The following is a 21,420-nucleotide window of genomic DNA, read 5'->3' as shown; positions in this document are numbered from 1 at the left end:
AACCCCAAGGACTTCCTTTTCAAACCAGAGAGATGTCAAGGGCATTAATAATTAAGGGATTTGGACTCCCTTTCCACATTTTTGCAGCGTAACGACAGATGGAAAGGCACAGAAGGAAATACCTGAATTTGACGTAATTGGTACTGTGAGACTCAGGCCGGAATCGCTGTAAATATATAAATAAAAAAAAGGAGCAGGTTAGCCAAATGTAAGATCCACACATTAGAGTTAAGCAGAGCTTTAGGCAAAGAACATTCCCCAAGATGAAATTCCAGCTTCAGCCCTTCAGGGAAGGCAGAAGAAAGGAAGGGAATTTGATATAGTTGCTTCTTCAGCTGTAATACAGATAATCCTTGACTTACGACTGTTTGTTTAGTAACCAAGTTACGACACTGAAAAGGGGGATTTATGACCATGTTTCCACACGTATGATCACTGCAACGACCGCGTGGTCAGCTGATTTACCATCAGGTGCTTGACAAATGGTTCATATTTATGACGGTGGCAGTATCCCGGGATCACGTGATCATATTTCGTGATCTTCTGACAGGCAAAGTCAATGGGGAAGCCCAAATCACTTAACCATCGTGTCAAGGACTATCTGTACTATTGGACACACCGTTGGTCGGGGTGGGGGTTGGGGGGCGAACAAGACCAGGGAAAGGGGAAAAGTACAAGCTTTGCATTGAAGTACTCAGACCTAACTTTATTTTCGCTGTGATTGCTTAACTTTAGTAAAGGAGTCTTTCGGTTCAAAAAAAAAAACCCCTGGGAATCGAGGGTCTTTCTTTCCTAAATGCCTAAGTCGAGACAGGTCTGACACCCAGTTTTGGCTGACTGCACAACCTTTTCCTTTTGCTGGGAAGGTAAATACTTCTCTGACTTATCTCTGAGGAATGAATGAGCTCAGAAAAGACCAGCCACCTCTGAGAACCTGGTTGGAAGTGTCAGGCTGGCCAGTTACGGGAAAAGGAAGTTTCTTAATAGTTGGTCCCAACACTACGATTTAGAAGTTGAAATCATATCAGCCACAAATGTAGGAGAGGGCAAATACTGGGTGGCACAATTTTCAGAAGCCAGAGAGGGTTGGATTCCTGCCTGGCTTGGCACATCAAATGTCCATCTGGCTTCTCAAGAACAATTGCTCATATCTTGGAACAGAGAATAGGAACATATGCTTTGCCTGGAAATGAGCCAGCCTGGCTTAGTGGTTAGCGCACCAGGCTAGAAACTAGGAGACGGTAAGTTCTAGACCTGCCTGAAACATGAAAGTCAATTGGGTCCCTTCAGGTCAATTATCAGGAATTGGTGAGTCCTAGTCCCAAAATAGGCATGAACAGGCAGCTGGTTCACTTTGGACTAATCTACCAGGAGTCGATGAATTCTAGTTCTGCTTTAAGCATGAAAACCAGCTGGGTGACTTGGGCCGGTCCCTCTGTCTCAGCCCAACCCAATAACAAGATTGTTGTTATGGGGAAAATTGGAGGAGGAAGAAGTTATTAGATATGTTCACAGCCTTGAGTTATGTATAAAATAATAATAAAGATGTGAAATAAATAAATATATGTATAAAAAATAAAAGTATAAAAGAAATCTGGTCCTATTCTGTTTTTTCACCCAAGATTGACAGAGCTCTCAAAACCTGAACATATAGCTAGTGGCTTCCCCTCCATATTACCTGTCCATTCATTCCTTAAGCAAATCTGCCCTTTTAAAAATAATACCGATTTCCTTCTTTTTTTTCTTCTAAGCTCAAAGCAAAATGGGACGTACATGTCAGCTTGCCGGCTGAGCCACTGCTGGCAGGCGTTGCTGTCCTGGATGTACTGCAGGACTTCGGAAAGCATGGTGCGTTTTAGTCGCTCCTCTTCCCGGACCTTCTTGAGATGGTCGTAAGTCCTCGCACCTGCGTCCAAAGAACAGAAAGGAGAATTGTGAGTGTCAGAAGAATGCTGGGGCAGATTTTTCCCCCTCTCCCTTGTCAAATTAAACCAAAACAGTTTTGCCCCTTAAAAAGTATGTCAGGACTGACATCCTGCTACAGCCACGCTTCGCCAGATGCCAGTCTGCCATAGGCGGTGTGGGGGAGGGAGTTGTGAGGAATAGCAATAGCACTTGAACTTATATACCGCTTCCCAGTGCTTTGCAGCCCTCTCTAAGCGGTTTTACAGAGTCAGTATGTTGCCCCCAACAATCTGGCTCCTCATTTTACCCACCTTGGAAGGACGGAAGGCTGAGTCAACCTTGAGCCTGGTGGGATTTGAACTGCCAAATTGCAGGTAGCCAGTAGTCAGCAGAGGTGGCCTGCAATACTGCACTCTAACCACTATACTGAGGCTCTAGAAGTGAGGCTGGGCAAAGGGGGAATTGAAACTACACTTCGTGCCGTCCCATGGGAGCCGCTGGCAGTTCCATGGTCATGGAATGGAATGCAGCACCATCCAGGCTGCCAAGCCAGGGAATGTTACTGAAATAATTTGTTTGAATGTAACTGGACAGTTAAAGATAACTAGGGGAAAAGTGGGGAGAAGGGAAAAGTTAAGCAGATGCTTTGGGCGTGAAAATCCCAGATCTGGCTTTGCTATACTGTAATCACTTGACTTTCGTGAACCATTAATGGATTCAAGAGTCTTTCTTTCCTAACCGACCAAGTTGGGATGGCTGACATTTTACTACACACACATACATACACAAGCACACACATACACAAGCACACACATATACATACATATAGAAAGCGGCGAGAATCTTATATGCACGAAGATGGAAAGACACGCTAATTCCCACAATGGAAGAGTGGATAGTGAAGGTGATGGAAGTTGGCAGAGAAGGCAAAATTGACTGTTCAAATTAAAAGAGAAGACTTTATCTAGTTTTGTTTTTAACTTGGAAACAGCTTCTGGACTTTTTGCTCAAAAAGGAAAAAAATGAAATGTTGATTTTAGGTTTTAATGATTAGTCTGATTTTGCTATTATACAAATGACTTGAAATGTTGTGTTCAAAGGGTTAAAGTTGTATTTGTTTTTATTTTTTATTTTACTTCAGTGAAAAAAGTCAGTCACAAATTTTCTTTCTTTCTCTCTCACTTAGTTTTTTAACTTGTATTTAACTATGTAATTTTATTTTATAATGAAACTTACAAGTTTTTTAAAGTAACCAAACTCTTATCTGTAGGAAGATAATATAAGTAAAATACAATGGTGTTAATCTTTATCATGAAATGCACGTGTACAATGAGTCACTAAAAAACATCCTAATATTTACCAGTCATGTCAAAACTGAATGCTTCTATAAATAACACTTACAGAGTGGTAAAAAAAATTCAGATATAATGAAATCCAAGTGATTGACATTTCCTGTTGGGCTTTGAGAAGCCAACCAAATTTGCTGGAGGAAAATAACCTAGAGAGACCTATTTTCTCATAACTACTGAGAATGACTACCATCATAAACGAGGGAATAGAAGGGAAACTTACCAAATTGGCAGATGATACTAAGCGGGCAGGAATAGCTAACACCCTAGAAGATAGGCTCAAGATCCAGATGGATCTTGACAGACTTGAACACTGGGCCTTATCTAACAAAATGAAATTTAACGTAGAGAAAAGTAAAGTCTTATACTTAGGCGAGAAAAAACAGAAGGACACATATAGACTGGGTGAAACCAGGCTAGATAGCAGTAAGTGTGAGAGGGATCTTGGAGGTTTAGTGGACAACCAGCTAAATATGAGCCAGCATTATGTGGGGGTAGCCAAAAAAGCCAACACAATCCTAAGTTGCATTAACAGAGGGATACAATCAAGATCAAATGAAGTACTAATACAATTCTATAAAGCCTTAGTAAGACCACACCTAGAGTACTGCATCCAGTTTTGGTCACCACACTATAAAAAAGATGTTGAAACTCTAGAAAAAGTACAGAGAAGAGCAACCAAGATGATTGGGGACTAGAGACTAAAACATATGAAGAACGGTTACAGGAACTGGGCATGGCTAGACTAGTGAAGAGAAGGACCAGGGGAGACAGGAGAGCAGCCTTCCATTAGTTGAAGGGAGAGGGAGAGAAAGAGTGAGAGAAAGAGAAAGGAGAGAAGAGAGAGAGAAAAAGAAAGGAAGGAGAGAAAGAAAGAGAGAAAGAGTGGGAGAGAGAGCAAGAGAGTGACTGGAGGCTAAAACATAGGATGCAGGAACTGGGCCTGGCTAGTCTAGGAAAGAGAAGGTCCAGGGGAGACAGGATAGCGGTCTTCCAAAATTTGAGGGGCTGCCACAGAGAGGAGGAAGGGGTCAAGCTATTCTCCAAAGCACCTGAAGGCCAGACAAGGAATAATGGATGGGAACTGAACAAGGAAAGATTCAACCTGGAAATGAGGAGAAACTTTCTGACAGTGAGAACAATCAACCAATGGAACAGAAGTTGCTCTCGGAAGTTGTGGGAGCTTCATCACTGGAAGCTTTCAAGAAGAGACTGGACTGCCATTGGTCAGATATGCTATAGGGTCTCCTGCTTGGGCGGAGAGTTGGACTAAATGACCTACGAGGTCCCTTCCAACTCTGTTAATCTAATCTAATCATACATAAATGACTACAGTAGTTTATATTACACAGCAATAATGGACTACATTTCTCTGACTGCATAATAAGAGGTAAACCTAAACTTGTTGTTTCTGTAACCAGATTATAGAACAGGGGTCTTCAGACTTGACAGCTTTAAGACTTGTGGGCTTCAACTCCCAGAATTCCTCCTCCAGTCATGTTAGCTCAGGAATTCTGGGAGTTAAAGTCCACAAGTCTTAAACTTGCCAAGTTTGAAGATCCTTGTTATAGAACGTAACAGAATAACAGAGTTGGAGGTTTTCAAGTCCAACCCCCCCACACCTCCCACAGGCAGCAAACCCTCTACCATTTCAGACAAATGGTTGTCAAATCTCTTCTTAAAACCTTCCAGTGTTGGAACATTCACAACTTCTGGAGATAAGTTGTTCCACTAATAGTTCACAACCACAATTGGGACCAGAATTTCTGCTGTGTTTGTTAAGTGAGTCATGCATGATTTTACAACCTTTCCATGGTTGTTAAGCAAATCACTGTATTGATTTGCAAATCACTGCATGTTGCTAAGTGAAGGATGAACTTTTTAAGCAAATCCAATTTCCCCCATTGATTTTGCTTGTTGGCAGCTAGGAAGGCTGCAGATGGCAACCATGTGACCCTGGGATGCTGTAAAATGGGACAACACTCATTTGACAAATGTCTCACTTAGCAACAAAAATTTGGGGCTCAATTGTGGTTTGTAAGTTGAGGACTACCTATAGTTGTTAAGTTAGTAACATGCTTGTTGAGTGAATCTGGCTTCCCCACTGACTTTGCTTGTCAGAAAGTTGCAAAAGGTGATCCCATGACCCCAGGACACTGCAGCCGTCATAAATATGAGTCGGTTGCCCAGTGTCACAATTCTGATCATGTGAGCAACTGTCGTTAAAGTGAAAAATGGCCACAAGTCACTTGTTTCGGTGTCACTGTAACTTCGGTCACTAAATGAACTGTTGTAAGTCGAGGACTATATGCATTTCCTGGGAGACAGAGCAAAAGGGTGCACAAGAAGGCTTGGAGGCAGTGCATGAGTATGGCAAGGCTCAGGGTGGCTACAGCCGGGAGGGAGAGGGAGCGAGGTGTATGAGGGTGGCTGCGGAAGCATGGTCTGTGAGCGTAGCACGCCTTAGGGAGGCACAGCACGAGTGCAGCAAAGCTCAGGAAGGGTGCACAGGTGAGTAAAACATACTCAAGCCACTTACAACCTTCCCTGCTGGCTTCCTCGCTGGCTTTGCTTGTGGAAAACTGGCAGGGGAGGTTGGTAATCACACTCCTGTGATGTCTTACTTAACAACCATGTGACTGCGGTTACCAGGTGCTTAGCAACTGTGTGACTGTGGGAAATTGCCACTGAGGCAAATCCAAGCTGGTTGCCAATGCTTGCTGGAAAAGACCAATGCCGTAGAATTCACAGGGCCTGTTTTATACCAGGATGCGAAAATGCAACCGAGCGTCCTCCCTTCTACACACTGATTTCTAAATTTGTTTCAGTTTGAGACTGAAATGAATTCAGGGTTCGTTTCTATAGATCAAGGGTGTCAAACTCACGTTGTCACGGTGGTATCACCTGACATGTCCCCTTCGCTAAACCATGTGGGTGTGGCTAGTGCGTGACACATCTGGCCTGCGGGCTGCAAGTTTGACACCCCTGCTATAGATTGATTTAATATAGAAGGGAGCGAAGTGACTCATGAGGTTAGAACACTGGGCTGCTGATAGGTAGGCCTGCATTTGAGACCCGTTGCTGCTCAGGATGGGGTGAGTTCCTATCACATGCTCCAGCTCCTGCCAATCCAGCGTTTTGAAAGTGGGCGACCATGAGTAAATGAATGGGTACCACTTCAGTGGGCAACTTCACAGGGATATGAAAGAAGCTGCCAACTGAGCACCCCCTTGAGCAACGGTGATGTCCCCGGAAAATCCTCTAGCCACAGAAGATATTTGTACTTCCAACATGAAAAAAACCCATACTGTAAAATCAAGATTTAGCTGGGGATCCTGAATGGCTGGTTTGAAATCTCTCATACTAACAATTGTTGGGCACTGCTGACAGCAGGTTATTTTTTTTCCTAGCAGGAAGCTGGACTCTAATGACAAAGCACATAGTTACTGTATTGTCTGATGAAAGGACTCACATGGGTTTGTGACTCAGCCAGCTTGTCCTCAGGTGAATTGGTCACTGCTGCAGAAATTAGCAGCTGCCATCTGGGGCATCCCCTAAATATCCACCTTCTTTGCAGTATGCTGATTCTTCTCAATTATAATGACTTGAGCCTTTGTCACTAATAGCTTAGGTTTCAAAACACACATTGGCTTTTCTCATTTCGGGGTGGCAACACCACAGAACAGACACAGGCAATTCATCTATACAGGTAGTCCTTGCTTAATGCTGATAATTGGGACAAGCATCTTGCTCACTAAGTGGAAAATCACATGACTGCAAGGGCTAATGCTCACTTTCCTTTCCATCATGGCCAACTCACCACGGCCATCTTGCCACAGGACAAGTCACTGCAGAGTTACACCAATATCAAAGAAATGGTGGAATACAATCATTAAAGAAAGGATGCAAAAGAAGGGACAGAATGAAATGTGAATGGCAAGAATTAAAATACTTTTAAATTTTATTTTAAATAATTAAATAGAATTGTTAAATTGTCCTGCAACGAGTTTGTCTTGTGGTGAATTGGCTGTGGCAAGTTGCCCCATTCCTGCTGTAGTCGCTAAGCAAAGCATCACCATTGCAATTTACGATTTGACTTCCATCATCTTTATTAACTCTGTGTCAACTCATAAAATATTTCTATGATCTTTTAGAGTTGCCAACAGAAAGGGAGCAATGCGGCAGCTTGCAAACCAAAACTGCATTCCATAAATCCATCTGAAGTTTTGGAAGTTTGGCTCGAGACTCATGATTTAAATGGGGTTGAGTGCCAGAATCCTGACACTGTCACAAATCAGCTGGGGTATCAAACACATGGGCTGAATCTGGCCTGAAGGGCAGTCCTGGAAAATGTAAGGGGCGTTGCTTTGGCCTGCCCTATCCAATGTGAAGGGGAAGCATTGGGCCAGTGTGGCTTTGGCCCAGTCTACCCAGTGCAAAGAGGAAACATGCCAGCAGTTTGGGGAGTATGGTCAAGCTGTCCACACCCACCCAGTCAGCCATACCCAGTGACTGGTGTCAAGCTGACCATGCCTACTCAGTCGGTCATGCCCACCCAGTCAGCCCCGCCTGCCCGAGGTTAACCACAGCCCTGATGCGGCCTTCAATGAAATTGAGTTTGACACCCCTGAGCTAGGAGATGTGCCAATGGCAATTGTGTAACTGTGGGACGCTGCAATGGCCGTACATATGAGGATTTGTCGCAATTTCATTTTTTTCCACTCTGATACTTATGAAAGCAATTGGTAAGCAAAGACTACATGTATTATATTTATGAGCACACACTAAACAGTAATTCTTGCTGCTACTATAGGTAGCCCTCCATTTACAACCACAATCGGGGCCCACACTTCTGTTACTAAGCAAGGATTGTTAAGTGAGGTGTGTTCAAGTTTATGACTTTTTTTGTCACAGTTACACGAATCAACCCCAGTTGTTAAGTGAATCACATGGCTGTTAAGCAAATCTGGCTTCCCCCCATTGACTTCGCTTGTTGGAAGTCACCCAAGAGGGTCACAAAATGGAGATCATATGACTCCAGGATGCTGCAGCCATCCTACATACAATCCAAGTTGTCAAGTGCCCCGAATTTGATCACGTGACTGTGGGGATGCTGTGATGGTCATAAGTGTAGGGACTGGACGTTAAGTCACTTTTTGCAGCACCGCTGTTACTTGTAACGATTACTAAAGAAATGGTTGTACGTTGAGGACTGCTTGAATTAGTACTATCCAGTATGTACTTACTGCAGAAATTGGTGATTCCTGCTACCCTGTATTCCTGTAGGCGTTTGATTTCGGTTCGCAGCTCAAACTCCACTGTGTTCCCGTCAGAGTAATAGGAAGTGAAAACAAAAGCAATAAAGAACATGTGAAGTTGTGGCTCTCTTGTTTTTTGAAACAAATCCTTTAGATATAATGTACACAACAAAGATTGAAAAAGTTCATCAAAAAGCAAAATGCAGAAGCATGTGAAAAGTTAGCATGGATTTTTTTTTAAAAAAATGATAAAAAATATCTGGCTCTTTCCTTAAACACCATCATAATTTTTATTAAAGCTTGAATAAGAAGTTTGATCTGGAGTGGGCTGGATTAAAAGAGAATGAAGTCAAATCCCAGGGAGATCTGGTGGCCAAAGAGAGGAATGAGAACTCTTATCTCACCACCTTCACCACTGGAACACACTGCTGGTTCTGGAGATTTTTAAGATAACTTTATTGTCATTTTTTTTTACTGCGAACATACCGATCCACATTAAAAATGAAATTCTGTTGCCCTGCTCTCAAGAAAAAATGCATATCTACCTCAAACACATACATAACACACATATACGCATGCTACATACATAAATATGCCATGTGTGTCTCTGTGTGTGTTATACACACACACATACACACAAATCACTATCCGTTTTAAATATGTAGTGGAAAGACGACACTTGAGAGTTCAAGAGGAAACTGGAGAGAGTTTTATTTAAATAAATTTTATTTTATTTTATTTTTATTTATTAAATTTCTATGCTGACCACCACCTCTACAAGGTGACTCTTGGCGGCTTACAAATTATAGAGTCGGAAAAAATAATCAAAAGATTAAAACAAACCAACATTAAAATTCCATTAAAAACTGTGCTAACACTACACCTACAAGAGCCAAGAGACAGATGGGATGGGGGTGAGATCCTCTTACGGTGAGTGCCCTCCTCTGAGATGAGAGAGAAGAACTGGCCAAAGCCCATTAGAGAGCTTCTGTAGCTGGACGGGGAGGGGTGTGTGTGGACACATAATTTGAACCTGGGCCTCCCGTTCCTAATCTAGCACATTCTCCACTAGATCAGACTGAAACTTGGGTGGAGAAAAGGATTAGTCCAAAGTCACCAAGGGCTTCCGTGTTTTCAAATATCTACACAGCACCTCTAACACTGCACCGCACTGATTCTCAGGCTAAAAGAAATGGACTGGTCCAAAATTACTGCGGGGGTGGGTGGGTGTTGGAGCTGAAGATGGAATTGAAGTTGTTTTTAGTCCAGCAACTTTAACACTACACCGCCCTGACTCTCTGGATGCCTTAATGGAATCTGGTCTCCAACCGTGGCATCTTTACAACTTGTGGACTTCAACTCCCAGAATTCTTCAGCCAGCCATGCCACAAGGTTAGAGACCCCTGCTTCAGAGCAATGGTTCTCAGCCTTACCAATGTTTAAGGTATATGGACTTCAACTCCCAGAATTCCCTAGTCAGCATGCTGCAGTAGTCCAAAGTACTGGAAACCTAGTCCCTAAAACGGAACAAGGCAGTGTTTCTCAATTGAAGGAATTTTAAGGTGTGTGGACGTCAGCTCCCAGAATTCCCCTGCCAGCTAGTGTTTCAATTAGCGTCGTTTTCCAGTTCAATAAACAGAAAAGTGGCCTTTGTGAAGGATTTTCCAGTCAACTGTGGGATTGGCCCAACCCTGCAGTGATGGTGGAAATGCAGTAAAGCATAAAGTCTCTCATTTGAAGAGAAAATTCAGACTGAGGGTTTTGAGCTGTTCCGATCATTCCTCTGGAAAAAAACAGTTTCTACGTGTAAACCACTGACAAACTGAGTAAAACATGGACAGCTAAAAACCAGATTCTTGAAGAAGACTGGTAAAAATTCTAAAGGGGTTCTACAGTTTTGCAATATTAATCTACAGAAATGCACAACAAATCAGGGTTCTCGCTCGGTCATTTCCGGATCTGTAATTAAGATGAACTAACGAACTAACCTTGTGCAAAATGTTTCAAATTAATCTGAGAATGAGAAATTTTGAGTGAAGGACATTTCACTGGAAAAAGTCACTCTGAGATTTGCGTAAGGGAAAAAAGACCTCCAAATTAGTTCATATATTAAATATTATTGCCGTGGATAGAGTGTAAAATCTTTTTTTTAAAGATACAAGGATGAGGCTTTTGCTCTTATGTTCCTTATTAGAGGTGAGAGATCTATGTGTTTAATTTCTCTAATTTATTTGGCCTTATTCCAATACTCATCAAGCTTTTAAAAAAACCATTGCTTTTTTTGGGAAATGGAGCCCAGAGTGGTTACATATGGTATTTTGTTTCAGAAAAATAAAAATAAAATAAAATTGTTTAACTTCTGAACAACCATTATCTGACAAGATGATTACTGGTTTTATTTAGGGGCTGTTTAAAAAGGAAGCTATGTGTTGGGCACACAGACTAGTATTTTATTTTCATACTGATTTTCTCTGCTAAAATCCATCCAAAGCAGCTGTACAGTAATAATACCCATTCTGGTCAATGTGTTTTATAATTGAAGGGCTAAGCAATGTTATAAACAGACTCATCAAACAAAAGCAGATAAAATAAATTAACTCTTCCGTCTAGGAACTGTGGAAATTTCCCAATGTATTATATAGATAGTCCTCAATTTACCACCACAGTTGAGCCCAAAATTTCTGTTGCTAAATGAGACATTCTAAGTGGACTTTTTCCCCATTTCCTTGCCACGATTAAGTGAATCACTGCATTGGTAAATTAGCAACATGGTGATTCCCATTCACTTTGCTTGTCAGAAGGTCACAAAAGGGAATTGATCACATGATCCCAGGACATTGCAACAATCATCAATGCATGCCAGTCGAAAAGCATCTGAACGTTGATCAAATGACCATGGGGATGCTCCAATGGTCATTAAGTGTGAAAAGTGGTCATAAGTCACTTGTTTCAGTGCCGTTGTAACTTCAAACGGTCACTAAATGAATTGTTGTAAATTGAGGAGCGCCTGCATTTATTCCTTGTGCATCGAGGAGCACCTGCATTTATTCCTTATCCATTTTAGTTCGATTTTAACATGATTATTTTATCCCCCCTTTTTAAAAAAATGTTGACTTATTGAAAAATTCTACGACAGGTAGAGTCCACTTGCGGCGAGATGGAAGGCAAACTAATTTAATAAATAAATATAAATGGTTTAACAAAAACAATACAATGAACATGAAAGCAAATAAATCTCTGTCAGTCTGTACAGTCTGTACCTTTCTCCAATAATAGGTCATAATTTGCCAAACAGGTACAGGTAGTCCTTGACTTACATCAGTTTGTTTAGTGACCATTCAAAGTTACAATGGCACTGAAAAAAGTGACTTATGACCATTTTTCACACATACTGTGATGACCTGGGGCGTGGCACAAAGACAACATAGTCAAATAAGCAATGAGTCCCTTTATTATCTCAAACTTTGCCCCCAATGTCCAGGTTATCTTCCGGCTGGAGAAAAACTCTCCCAGGAACAGCCTTTGACTGCAGAAAATTCAGTCCAAAATAGGATAAACACAAACTGTAACTTAAAATCCAAACAAACCAAACTGAAGTAATTAGTTTGGCAGGGCAGGAACAAGAATTTCAGACTTGAAAACACGGCAAAACTCAAGACAGTTGGGAAGACGCCAGAACACAGATAAGCCAAAACAATACAAGATAAAGTCACATTTGCTCCCAACAGCCTGCTGCACGCAGCCTGCCTTTTTTATACACTGTGTTCCCAGCTGCAGTTAATGAAGGGAATCAGGGCCCTTTCCTCCCCCATAAGCCACGCAACCCATGCTGCTCCCTTCTCCATTCCTTCCTGTGTGCCCTAGGATGAAGAGGGGGTGGGCCTGGGTCTTCTTCTGAATTCCCTCTTCCTTGTTCTACCTCTCCCCTGCTCTGCCCAGCGAGCCTTTGCCCTTCCCCAGTTTCCTCCAAAGCCAACAGAGCCACACTTCCATTCCCTGTCAGGTGTCCAGCTTCGTCCCTGGACTCCGATAGGGGTATGACACACACAACCGCTGCAGCATCCCCATGAACATGTGATCAAAATTCAGATGCTTGGCAACTGGTTCATACTTATGACGGTTGCAGCGTCCCGGGGTCATGTGATCTGCTTTTATGACCTTTTGACCCGCAAAGTCAATCGGAGAAGCCAGATTCACTAAGCAACCAGGTTACTAACTGATCAACTGCAATGATTCACTTAACAATGGTGGCAAGGAAGGTTGTAAAATGGGGCAAAACTCGCTTAACCAATGTCTCACTTAACAACAGACATTTTGGGCTCCGTTGTGCCCAAAATACAGGACAACCTGTATTTTCTGTCTGACGAGAAACGCAGCAATTCTACATCAAATGCAGCCAGATGCTGTTTTTACATTCATGGTTGAGCCTTGCAACAATGAGAAGCTGCTAGGTAAATAAATAAATATGAATAAGAAAACCTGGGAGTGCCTTACGCGCATGGCTCTCTATGAATTTATCGTGTTCCGTTGGTCCTAATATTCTTGCAAAACGCCTCATGGACTCATAGAGATCTTGAACTTTCTTTGGGTATCTTCTTTCCAGAACTGCAAAACAAAGAAGGAAATGTATATTGAGCCAAGAATGTGATCCCGAAATCGTGTTTTCCCAGCTTTCCTGCTATGTTGAGACCAAGGCATCCAGGGGAGGGAGAGGTCAAAAAAGTCAAGATGGTGGCTGCGATTGTGTGGCTGCAGTGAGAATGCCTGAAGAAACTCTTGATTGAGACTGCAATCCCAGAATTCATAGCGCATTACATTTACAGGTAGTCTTCAACTAAAGACCAAAATTCAAGTCTAGATAGTTGTAAAGTGGATCATCAATGTGACCCCATGAAGCTGACCTGATCGAAGCCATCCTAATTGCTTCAGTGTTGCCACACTGGAGCTGAGGGACAGGAAGGGGGGATTGTAGATAGTTGGGATTCTGTAGCCAAAACAAAATATTTTCTCTTGGGAACCAAGGACATTCTCACACCTGGTCGGAAGAAGGCGGAGTAATGTCGCCCGGCTGCCAGACTGCACCGTGATTGGACCATGTGACTGATTGTTTTGGGGAAGTGAAAAACTTTTACTTTTAATTAGGTGACAAACCGTGGAAGTCTTCTGAGTCGGTTTTCATCAGTTCTGTGCAAGTATGATATTTCTAATAAAATGGGACAGAATCCACTTAACAAATTTCTCACTTAGCAAAATAAATTCTGGGCTAATCATAAGTTGAGGACTACCTGTAGTGGCAAGAAAGGTTGTAAAATGGGGAAAAACTCACTTAGCCGCTTTCTCAATTAGCAACAGAAATTTGGGGCTTAATTGTGGTCCTAAGTCGAGGATTACCTGTATTGCACATTTTTAAAAATGGACATGTTTTAACATGGGAGCTCCCAGAGACTTCACAGCTGTGTCTGCTTCAGAAATACAACAGATCTAGAGGAACAGATGTTTTCCTGCCCCAGAAGCCTCCAACTTGCCTTTCATTTCTCTCAGACATAATTACATAAACACCAGCCATAGTTAAAGGGTGAACATGGTGGCACTCGTTTGAAAGAGGGAACATGATATTAAGATCAATGACTTCGTCTAGACAATGGAGAGAAGGACCTGTACCTTGACTACCATGCTGACTGTATCAAAAGTAAGTCACACAACCCGCAACTCAGCTTTAACCTTCAACCACAACCCTACCTCAACCAATCCACCATCACCCAAGACTAGGCAGGCACGGCCCTAATTACCTCAATTCCAACTACTGATGGTCTTAAATGCAAGCTACTCAATGCAAGAAGCCTTGCGAATAAAATACCTGAATTTCTCCTCTTACTAAATATGGCTAAATTCGACATCATATTTGTCTGTGAAACATGGCTCAACACATCTCTCCCTGACTCCATTACCACAGTAAGAGACTATCATGTTTACCGATCAGATCATGAAGTTTGTAGAGGAGGTGGTGTTGCTATCTTCTATAAAATATCCTTACATCTAAAAAACATCCAAGTTACCCAGAAGCTTGCTCTTCCTGAGACCATCAGCTGTGAACTATCCTTAAATATCACATTTCGATTCTTACTATGTTACAGAGCACCTGATTATGACATCGAACATGTAAACAAGCTAAATACACTACTCCTGCCCACACGCTTTTATCTTTCTTGGTGATTTCAATCTACCTCATATTGACTGGACCCTAAATCAATGTACAACTGAACCCATACACGCAACCTTCTACAATGCTGTTACAAATCTGGGACTGGAACAACTAGTAACCAATAACACTAGACTAAACAACTGCCTCGATCGCATCTTCTGCAATAGTTTGAATTTAATTTATGGAATACAAACTAAAGGACCCTTTTCCAGTAGTGACCACAATATGATTGACTTTTGTCTGAACATACGCCCACACAAAAATCATCACAATGACGTAATCCCCAATTATAACTTCAAAAAAGGCAACTATGATCTTATAGACAACGATCTCTCATCCCTTGATCGGCAATCTCTATTCACTGGATGCAATACTGTTGAAGACCATTACAACATATTTTTACTTGAAGTCAAAAGAGTCATCAAACTATATGTACCAACAACAACTCCCAAAACAAACAAAAAGCAGATTACCCATAACAATAAGGAAACTTCAATCCAAAAAGAGATCACTCTGGCGGAAAAACAAATCTGGTCACGTTGCCAATTTCAAAAGCCGATACAAAAATTTATGCCACCAGATAAAGACTGAATGCACCAATTATCACATTAAACAGGAGGAAAACCTTCTACGCACCAATTCCACCCACGCTTTTTACAATTTTGTAAATAACAAACTAAAAGATTCAAGGTCCAGCACACCCCTGATAGGACCTAATGGTAAAGACTGCAACAACGACACCATTAAAGCCAACATCTTTAACACATTCTTCGGCTCAGTATTTGTAAACAGCAATGGATCATGCCCAGTATTTCCTAGCTGAAGCACAGACAACTACAATGATCTAATACATATCGATTTTACAGAAGACATTGTTGAAAAAGCACTACGCAATCTAAAACCATCTCTATCTATTGGACCAGGTGGAATATGTGCCTATTTCTTAAAAAAGCTATCCACTGCCATAGCCGAACCTCTAAGCATAATCTTTGAAAAATCTTTCAGGACCAGCTCCTTGCCTAACCTATGGTCACAAGCCACAGTCATCCCCATCTTCAAAAAGGGAGACCCCAGCCTAGTTGAAAATTACAGACCAATGTCCTTATGCTGCGTCACCTGTAAAGTCATGGAATCAATTATTAACTAATCCATTATCCTCCACTTAGAGACAAACAACCTACTCTCTAATAAACAATTTGGTTTCAGGAAAAAACTATCCTGTAATCTGCAACTCTTACACTGCAAAAACATATAGACTACACAACTTGATCAGGGCAAAGCAATAGATGCAATCTACATAGATTTCTGTAAAGCCTTTGATTCAGTGGTACACAACAAACTACTCCTAAAACCAAAATCTTATGGTATCTCTGGACAACTGCATAACTGGATAGAAGCATTCCTGTCAAACAGACAACGGATGGTCAAAATTGGGAGTGTCCTATCAAATTCTGTACCTGTCATTAGTGGTGTCCCAAGGCAGTGTTCTAGGACCAACTCTCTTCATACTCTACATAAATGACCTCTGTGATCATATTAAGAGCAACTGCGTTCTTTTCGCTGATGATGTAAAGCTGTTCAATACCACAGACAATACTTCAACCTTTCTAAAAGATCTTGACTATGTATCAGAATGGTCAAAAAAATGGCAACTTCAAATCTCAACAAATAAATGCTCTGTCTTACATATTGGCAAAAAAATCAGAAAATAAAATACAAGCTGAATAGTCAAGGTCTTGTTGATGATCCAAGCTCTGTAAAGGACCTTGGAATACTCATCTCTAATGATCTAAGTGCTAGAACCCACTGTAACTACTTAGCCAAAAAGGCATTAAGAGTTGTTAACCTAATCCTATGTAGCTTTTTCTCTGGTAATATTACACTACTAACTAGAGCATACAAAACATTGGCTAGACCAATACTTGAATACAGCTCATCAGTCTGGAACCCACATTACATATCTGATATTAGCACAGTTGAGAAAGTCCAGAAATATTTCACAAGAAGAGTTCTCCACTCCTCTACTAGTTGTAGAATACCTTATGCCACCAGACTTGAAATTCTAGACCTAGAAAATCTAAACTATGCCACCTTCAGTCCGATCTAAGTATGGTATATAAAATCATACATTGCAATGTCCTATCTGTCAATGAATACTTCAGCTTCAATCATAACAATACAAGAGCACACAATAGATACAAACTCAAGGTTAACCACACCAAACTTGATTGCAGGAAATACGACTTCAGCAACAGAGTGGTCAATGTCTGGAATACTCTACCTGACTCTGAAATTTCTTCCCCAAACCCCAAAAACTTTAACCTTAGACTGTCTACTATCGACCTCACCCCTTTCCTAATAGGTCTGTAGGGGGCGTGCATAAGCGCACCAATGTGCCTATTGTCCCTGTCCTATTGTTTCTTTTATTTTTCTTATATGTACCCATTTCATGTATTCATAACTATGTATATACTTATACCTATTATCTTGTAAGCAATTGACAAATCAAATAAATAAATAAAATAAGTACTTACTCTGAAACTTTCTGAGATTGATGAGTCCATGGTCTTTTATGATTCTGTAAGGTAAAAGGTGCTTATTAGTGGTCTTTCTAATCACGAACAAGAGCCAGCAGCAAAAAAAACCCACCAACAATAACACCCTTCTGAGGAACTGGCATCGTGTTTCCCTTCGAAAAGGCTGGACAAACACTTGGTAAGATTCATTGGAACAGGCAGAAATGTTTCCTTCTGGGCGGAGTGAACTACTCGTTTAGCAGAAGGACAAGCTAGGGACCTGAGGTTGGAAGGAAAATTTCATTTTTAATACCTTAACCAGGTATGTGTGCGTTGTGTGTGTGTAAAAAAGATGCTGAGGGAGTAATAAGAATCTCACTCTGTTGTTTGAAGTTTCCAGGTCCAAGGACCTGTGCAAAATAGCGCGCGCGCGCGCGCACACACACACACAAAACACACCCCATTCCACAACTCCATAAAAGTTACCTCTTCAAGTCCCTAAAGTGAACACCAAATGACCATCTTGCAGTGACACGGTGTAAAGGGTTTGAATGCAGCGGATAAAATCTGCAAGTAAATTACCTCCCAATAGATTCCTGTCACTGTAGGTGTAACAGCTGCCTTAACACTGTCTCAGATTTGCATGAAAAAGCATTAAAACAAGTTTCCATATGTAGTTGGGAAAATGTCTGGCATGGAGCACTGGGCAGAAAAGATTGGGAGGGAGGGGGGCTTGCGATTTCCAGTTGATCAAGTCGACTATATTTACCTCCAGTTTCTATTCTTCATTTTGGAGTTAATTCTATAAAGATACTAGGATTAACTGCAATGATTTACCTAAGAGGCGGGGAATGATGGCTCCTTTATGACTTGTGGACTTCAATTCCCAGAATTCCTGAGCCAGCTAGGCTGGCTGGGGAATTCTGGGAGTTGAAGTCCAGCCACCTTCAAGTGGTCACGGTTGAGAAAGGCTGGTCTACAGCGGTATTTTCCAAGCTCAGCAACTTTAAGCTTCAAGCTCCCCATGCAGGCAGGGGAATTCTGGGAATTGAAGTCCACACATATTAAAACTGCCAAATCCGAGAAACCCTGATCTAGCCAGTTCAAGATGCCCTCCACTTACAGCAGTTCATTTAGTGACCGTTCGAAGAATAGCACTGAAAAAAGTGACTTATGACCATTTTTCACACTTACAACATTTGCAGCATCCCCACGGTCATGTGAAGAAAATCCAGATGCTTAGCAACTGGTTCATATTGATGATGATTTCAGTGCCTCGGGGTCTCCTGACCCCCTTTTGTGACCTTCTGACAAGCAAAGTCAATGGGGAAGCCAGATTCACTTAACAACTGTGTGACTAACTTAACAACTGGGGCAAGAAAGCTTCTAAAATGGGGGCAAAACTCATCTAACAAATGTCTCACTTAGCATCATGAACTTTGGGCTCAATTGTGGTCGTAAATCGAGGACTACCTGTAGCTAGCTATGCACAGCCTATCTGTTTAATGAACATTGGTATCTGTGACTTGCTACTCCCACTGAGCGGAATGCCAGTTGCTCAGACAATGCAGGTAGTCCTTGACGTGGAGCATTTCTAGAATGGAGCATTCTACTAGCAATAGCAACAGCATGTAAGATTTATATACAGCTTCAATGTGCAGAATCAATGGGGAAGCCAGATTAACTGCAGTGATTCACTTAACAACAGTGGCAAAAAGGTTGTAAAAGGGGGCAAAACTCATTTAACAACTGCCTTGCTCAACAGAGGAAATTTTGGGCTCCATTGTGGCCGTAAGAACCTCGGTGGCATAGTGGTTAAAATGCAGTACTCCAGGCTACTCTGACGGCTGCCTGCAATTTGGCAGTTTGAATCTCACCAGGCTCAAGGTGGACTCAGCCTTCCATCCTTCCAAGGTGGGTAAAATGAGGACCCAGATTGCTGGGGGCAATATGCTGACTCTGAAAACCACTTAGAGAGGGCTGTAAAGCACTATAAAATGGTATATAAGTCTAAGCGCTACTGCTATTGCTATAAGTTGAGTACTATCCATACATGTATCACTGGATCAATTAACAAAATTGGACTGTGTTGTATCACATTTATCCCTTTTCAAATCCTAGTAGAGAACTGCAATTAAGCTCCAAGGAACTTTTTAAACAGTGGTGAAAGAATGGGGTGGGGTGGGGTAGGAGATTGCCAAAAACTCACTTTTTCCGTCTTTGCCTTTCCTTTAACCGAGAGTGATAGATATCTACGACTGCAATCTTCAAAGCTGTGAAAAGTTCAAGGGGGAAGTGGAAGAGAGATGAAAAGAATAAAAATCCTTCATGCGGGAAATGCGTAGCAGCGATGGGGCGAAGCAGGATTACAAAACTGATCTCCCATATCATCACAGCAGTTGCCTGTTTTCTTGATAGTGAAGAACTCAAGAACTAGCAAAACAAGGTGACCTGAATCCCGCTTTGAAAACCATCTCTTCCAAAGCATGGACATCTTGTGAGACTTGGTGTCTACCAAGGTTCTTGTAGGTCCTTGCTGCTCTCTGAGCTTGGCTGTTTTCCTGCAGACATTTCATGACCCAACTAGGTATCGCCATCAGGACTGTTGATGTTACCTAGTTGGGTCATGAAACGTCTGCAAGAAAACAACCAAGCTCAGAGAGCACTAAAGGAGCTCACAGTTCAACCCTGAGCTATAAATATTCTCTTCTATTGAGACTGTCAATCACTGGGCCACCAGAGACCGCCTACTATGGATCCCACTGGTCAAAGAGGAAGAACGTTCTCTGCTGCGGCACTGCCCTTTGGAACAGGATCAGATCTGCCCCCAACCTCCTACCCTAAAGACCTGGCTTTGCAAATTGGTCTGGGGGATCCAATGGGGAAGTTTGATACTGGTGGTGGCTGCTCAGTTGGCAGCAGGATCCACCTTTCTCGCCCCCACCCCCATGCTCCCCGGCTCTCTGCTCCTCAGTTGCCCATCTCTTTTTTACTAGTCATAAGGGAGGAAATAATGGGGACCCCCCCCCCTTCTAGCACAGTAAAATTGGGAGAGGCTGAGATGGGTTCAATATTGACATTAATTGCCTGATGCAAATATAAAGGAAAACTTGCAATAAAGCATGTGCATTTGATGAAATGGTAGCTGACACGGACACCGTAGTTCCCTATATGCCAAAATGAGGGAGGGCTGAGGCTGTGGGAAAAGAGGACGTGTACCCTTAAAGTACACGTAAAAATAATCACGTTATAACGTTGAGGTTAAAGGAATGAAAAACTGCCTCTGTTGCCACGTCATGTGCTTTGCGGTTTTAAGGTATATAATTAAATGTTGAATAAAGGGAGGTTCCCAATCGGCCGCAAGCTGTCCCTTTTGACTGCTTGTCCGGTTGACCCTCATTGCGATGTGATGTAAGTGCCTTAATATTGGCCTTATGTTTGCCGTGCTTCAAATTCTAATAAACCTCTGAATCCTAAAATGAGGCTTTAGGTGTGGTGTGCTGTCTGTTCAATTGTTATTAAGTGCAGCTATGCTCATAATCAGGTTTTTCCCCTGACAGATCGATGTTATTTTGTTTTCTTTTTCCCTTGTTTGTTTTATTGTTCTGTTATTTTACTTTCACTTTGTTTAAACGTCCTTTTTGTTCTCTGTGTTGAGGTAATGAAGATTTAATAGCTGACCAGATGTAAGGTGAGATGATGAACTGAGGATGAGTCAGCAGGGTACTGCCGCTTTAAGAAGCTATCTATATAAGGAAGGCCATGTGAGGGCTGTGAGGGTGTCTCTCTCTCTCTATCTCTCCTTGTGTTCTATCTCCATTGTAGTTCTCCGTGCAGAGTAACAAAGATTGATTGTTTGCTTGGTATGTGCCTAACATGTATATGTAAGTATACAGCTGTCTTGGACATAAACCACTGTTAAAAGACAAAGCCTCTGTGTGCTGTATTGTGTTCCTGGGTTGTGCCACTTTGTTGACACTTTGTTTTTTTAAATTATTATGGACCACCTAGAGTAGCTGGATGGTGAGATAGACAGCCAATAAATGTAATAATAATAATACAGGTAGTCTTCAACTTACAACCGTTCATTTAGTCACCACGCAAAGTTACAATGGCACTGAAAAAAAAGTGATGATTTCAGGCTTACAACCATTGCAGCATCCCCATGGTCACATGATCAAAATTCAGAT

At 41.8% G+C, this 21,420-nt stretch overlaps 1 protein-coding gene across 2 annotated transcripts in view; it reads right to left on the bottom strand.

The window, feature by feature from the left end:
• TADA2A (transcriptional adaptor 2A) overlaps window positions 1–21,420 on the bottom strand; it is a 59,865-nt gene that overhangs the window by 11,831 nt on the left and 26,614 nt on the right. For both annotated transcript variants that reach the window (XM_087925440.1, XM_087925447.1), the window contains 6 exons: window positions 19,440–19,503; window positions 17,249–17,292; window positions 13,007–13,117; window positions 8,501–8,572; window positions 1,774–1,906; window positions 123–166 (listed from right to left, as the gene is read on the bottom strand). In XM_087925440.1, the coding sequence (XP_087781566.1) occupies window positions 123–166; window positions 1,774–1,906; window positions 8,501–8,572; window positions 13,007–13,117; window positions 17,249–17,292; window positions 19,440–19,503 (468 nt within the window). The remainder of the gene's footprint in view (window positions 1–122; window positions 167–1,773; window positions 1,907–8,500; window positions 8,573–13,006; window positions 13,118–17,248; window positions 17,293–19,439; window positions 19,504–21,420) is intronic.

Source organism: Pseudonaja textilis, chromosome 1 (assembly GCF_049901715.1).
Source record: "Pseudonaja textilis isolate UNSWEBS1 chromosome 1, rPseTex1.2, whole genome shotgun sequence".
NCBI classification, from domain to species: domain Eukaryota; kingdom Metazoa; phylum Chordata; class Lepidosauria; order Squamata; family Elapidae; genus Pseudonaja; species Pseudonaja textilis.
The sequence above is the reverse complement of the archived record's forward strand: the minus strand, read 5'-3'. Positions and strand labels throughout refer to the sequence as shown.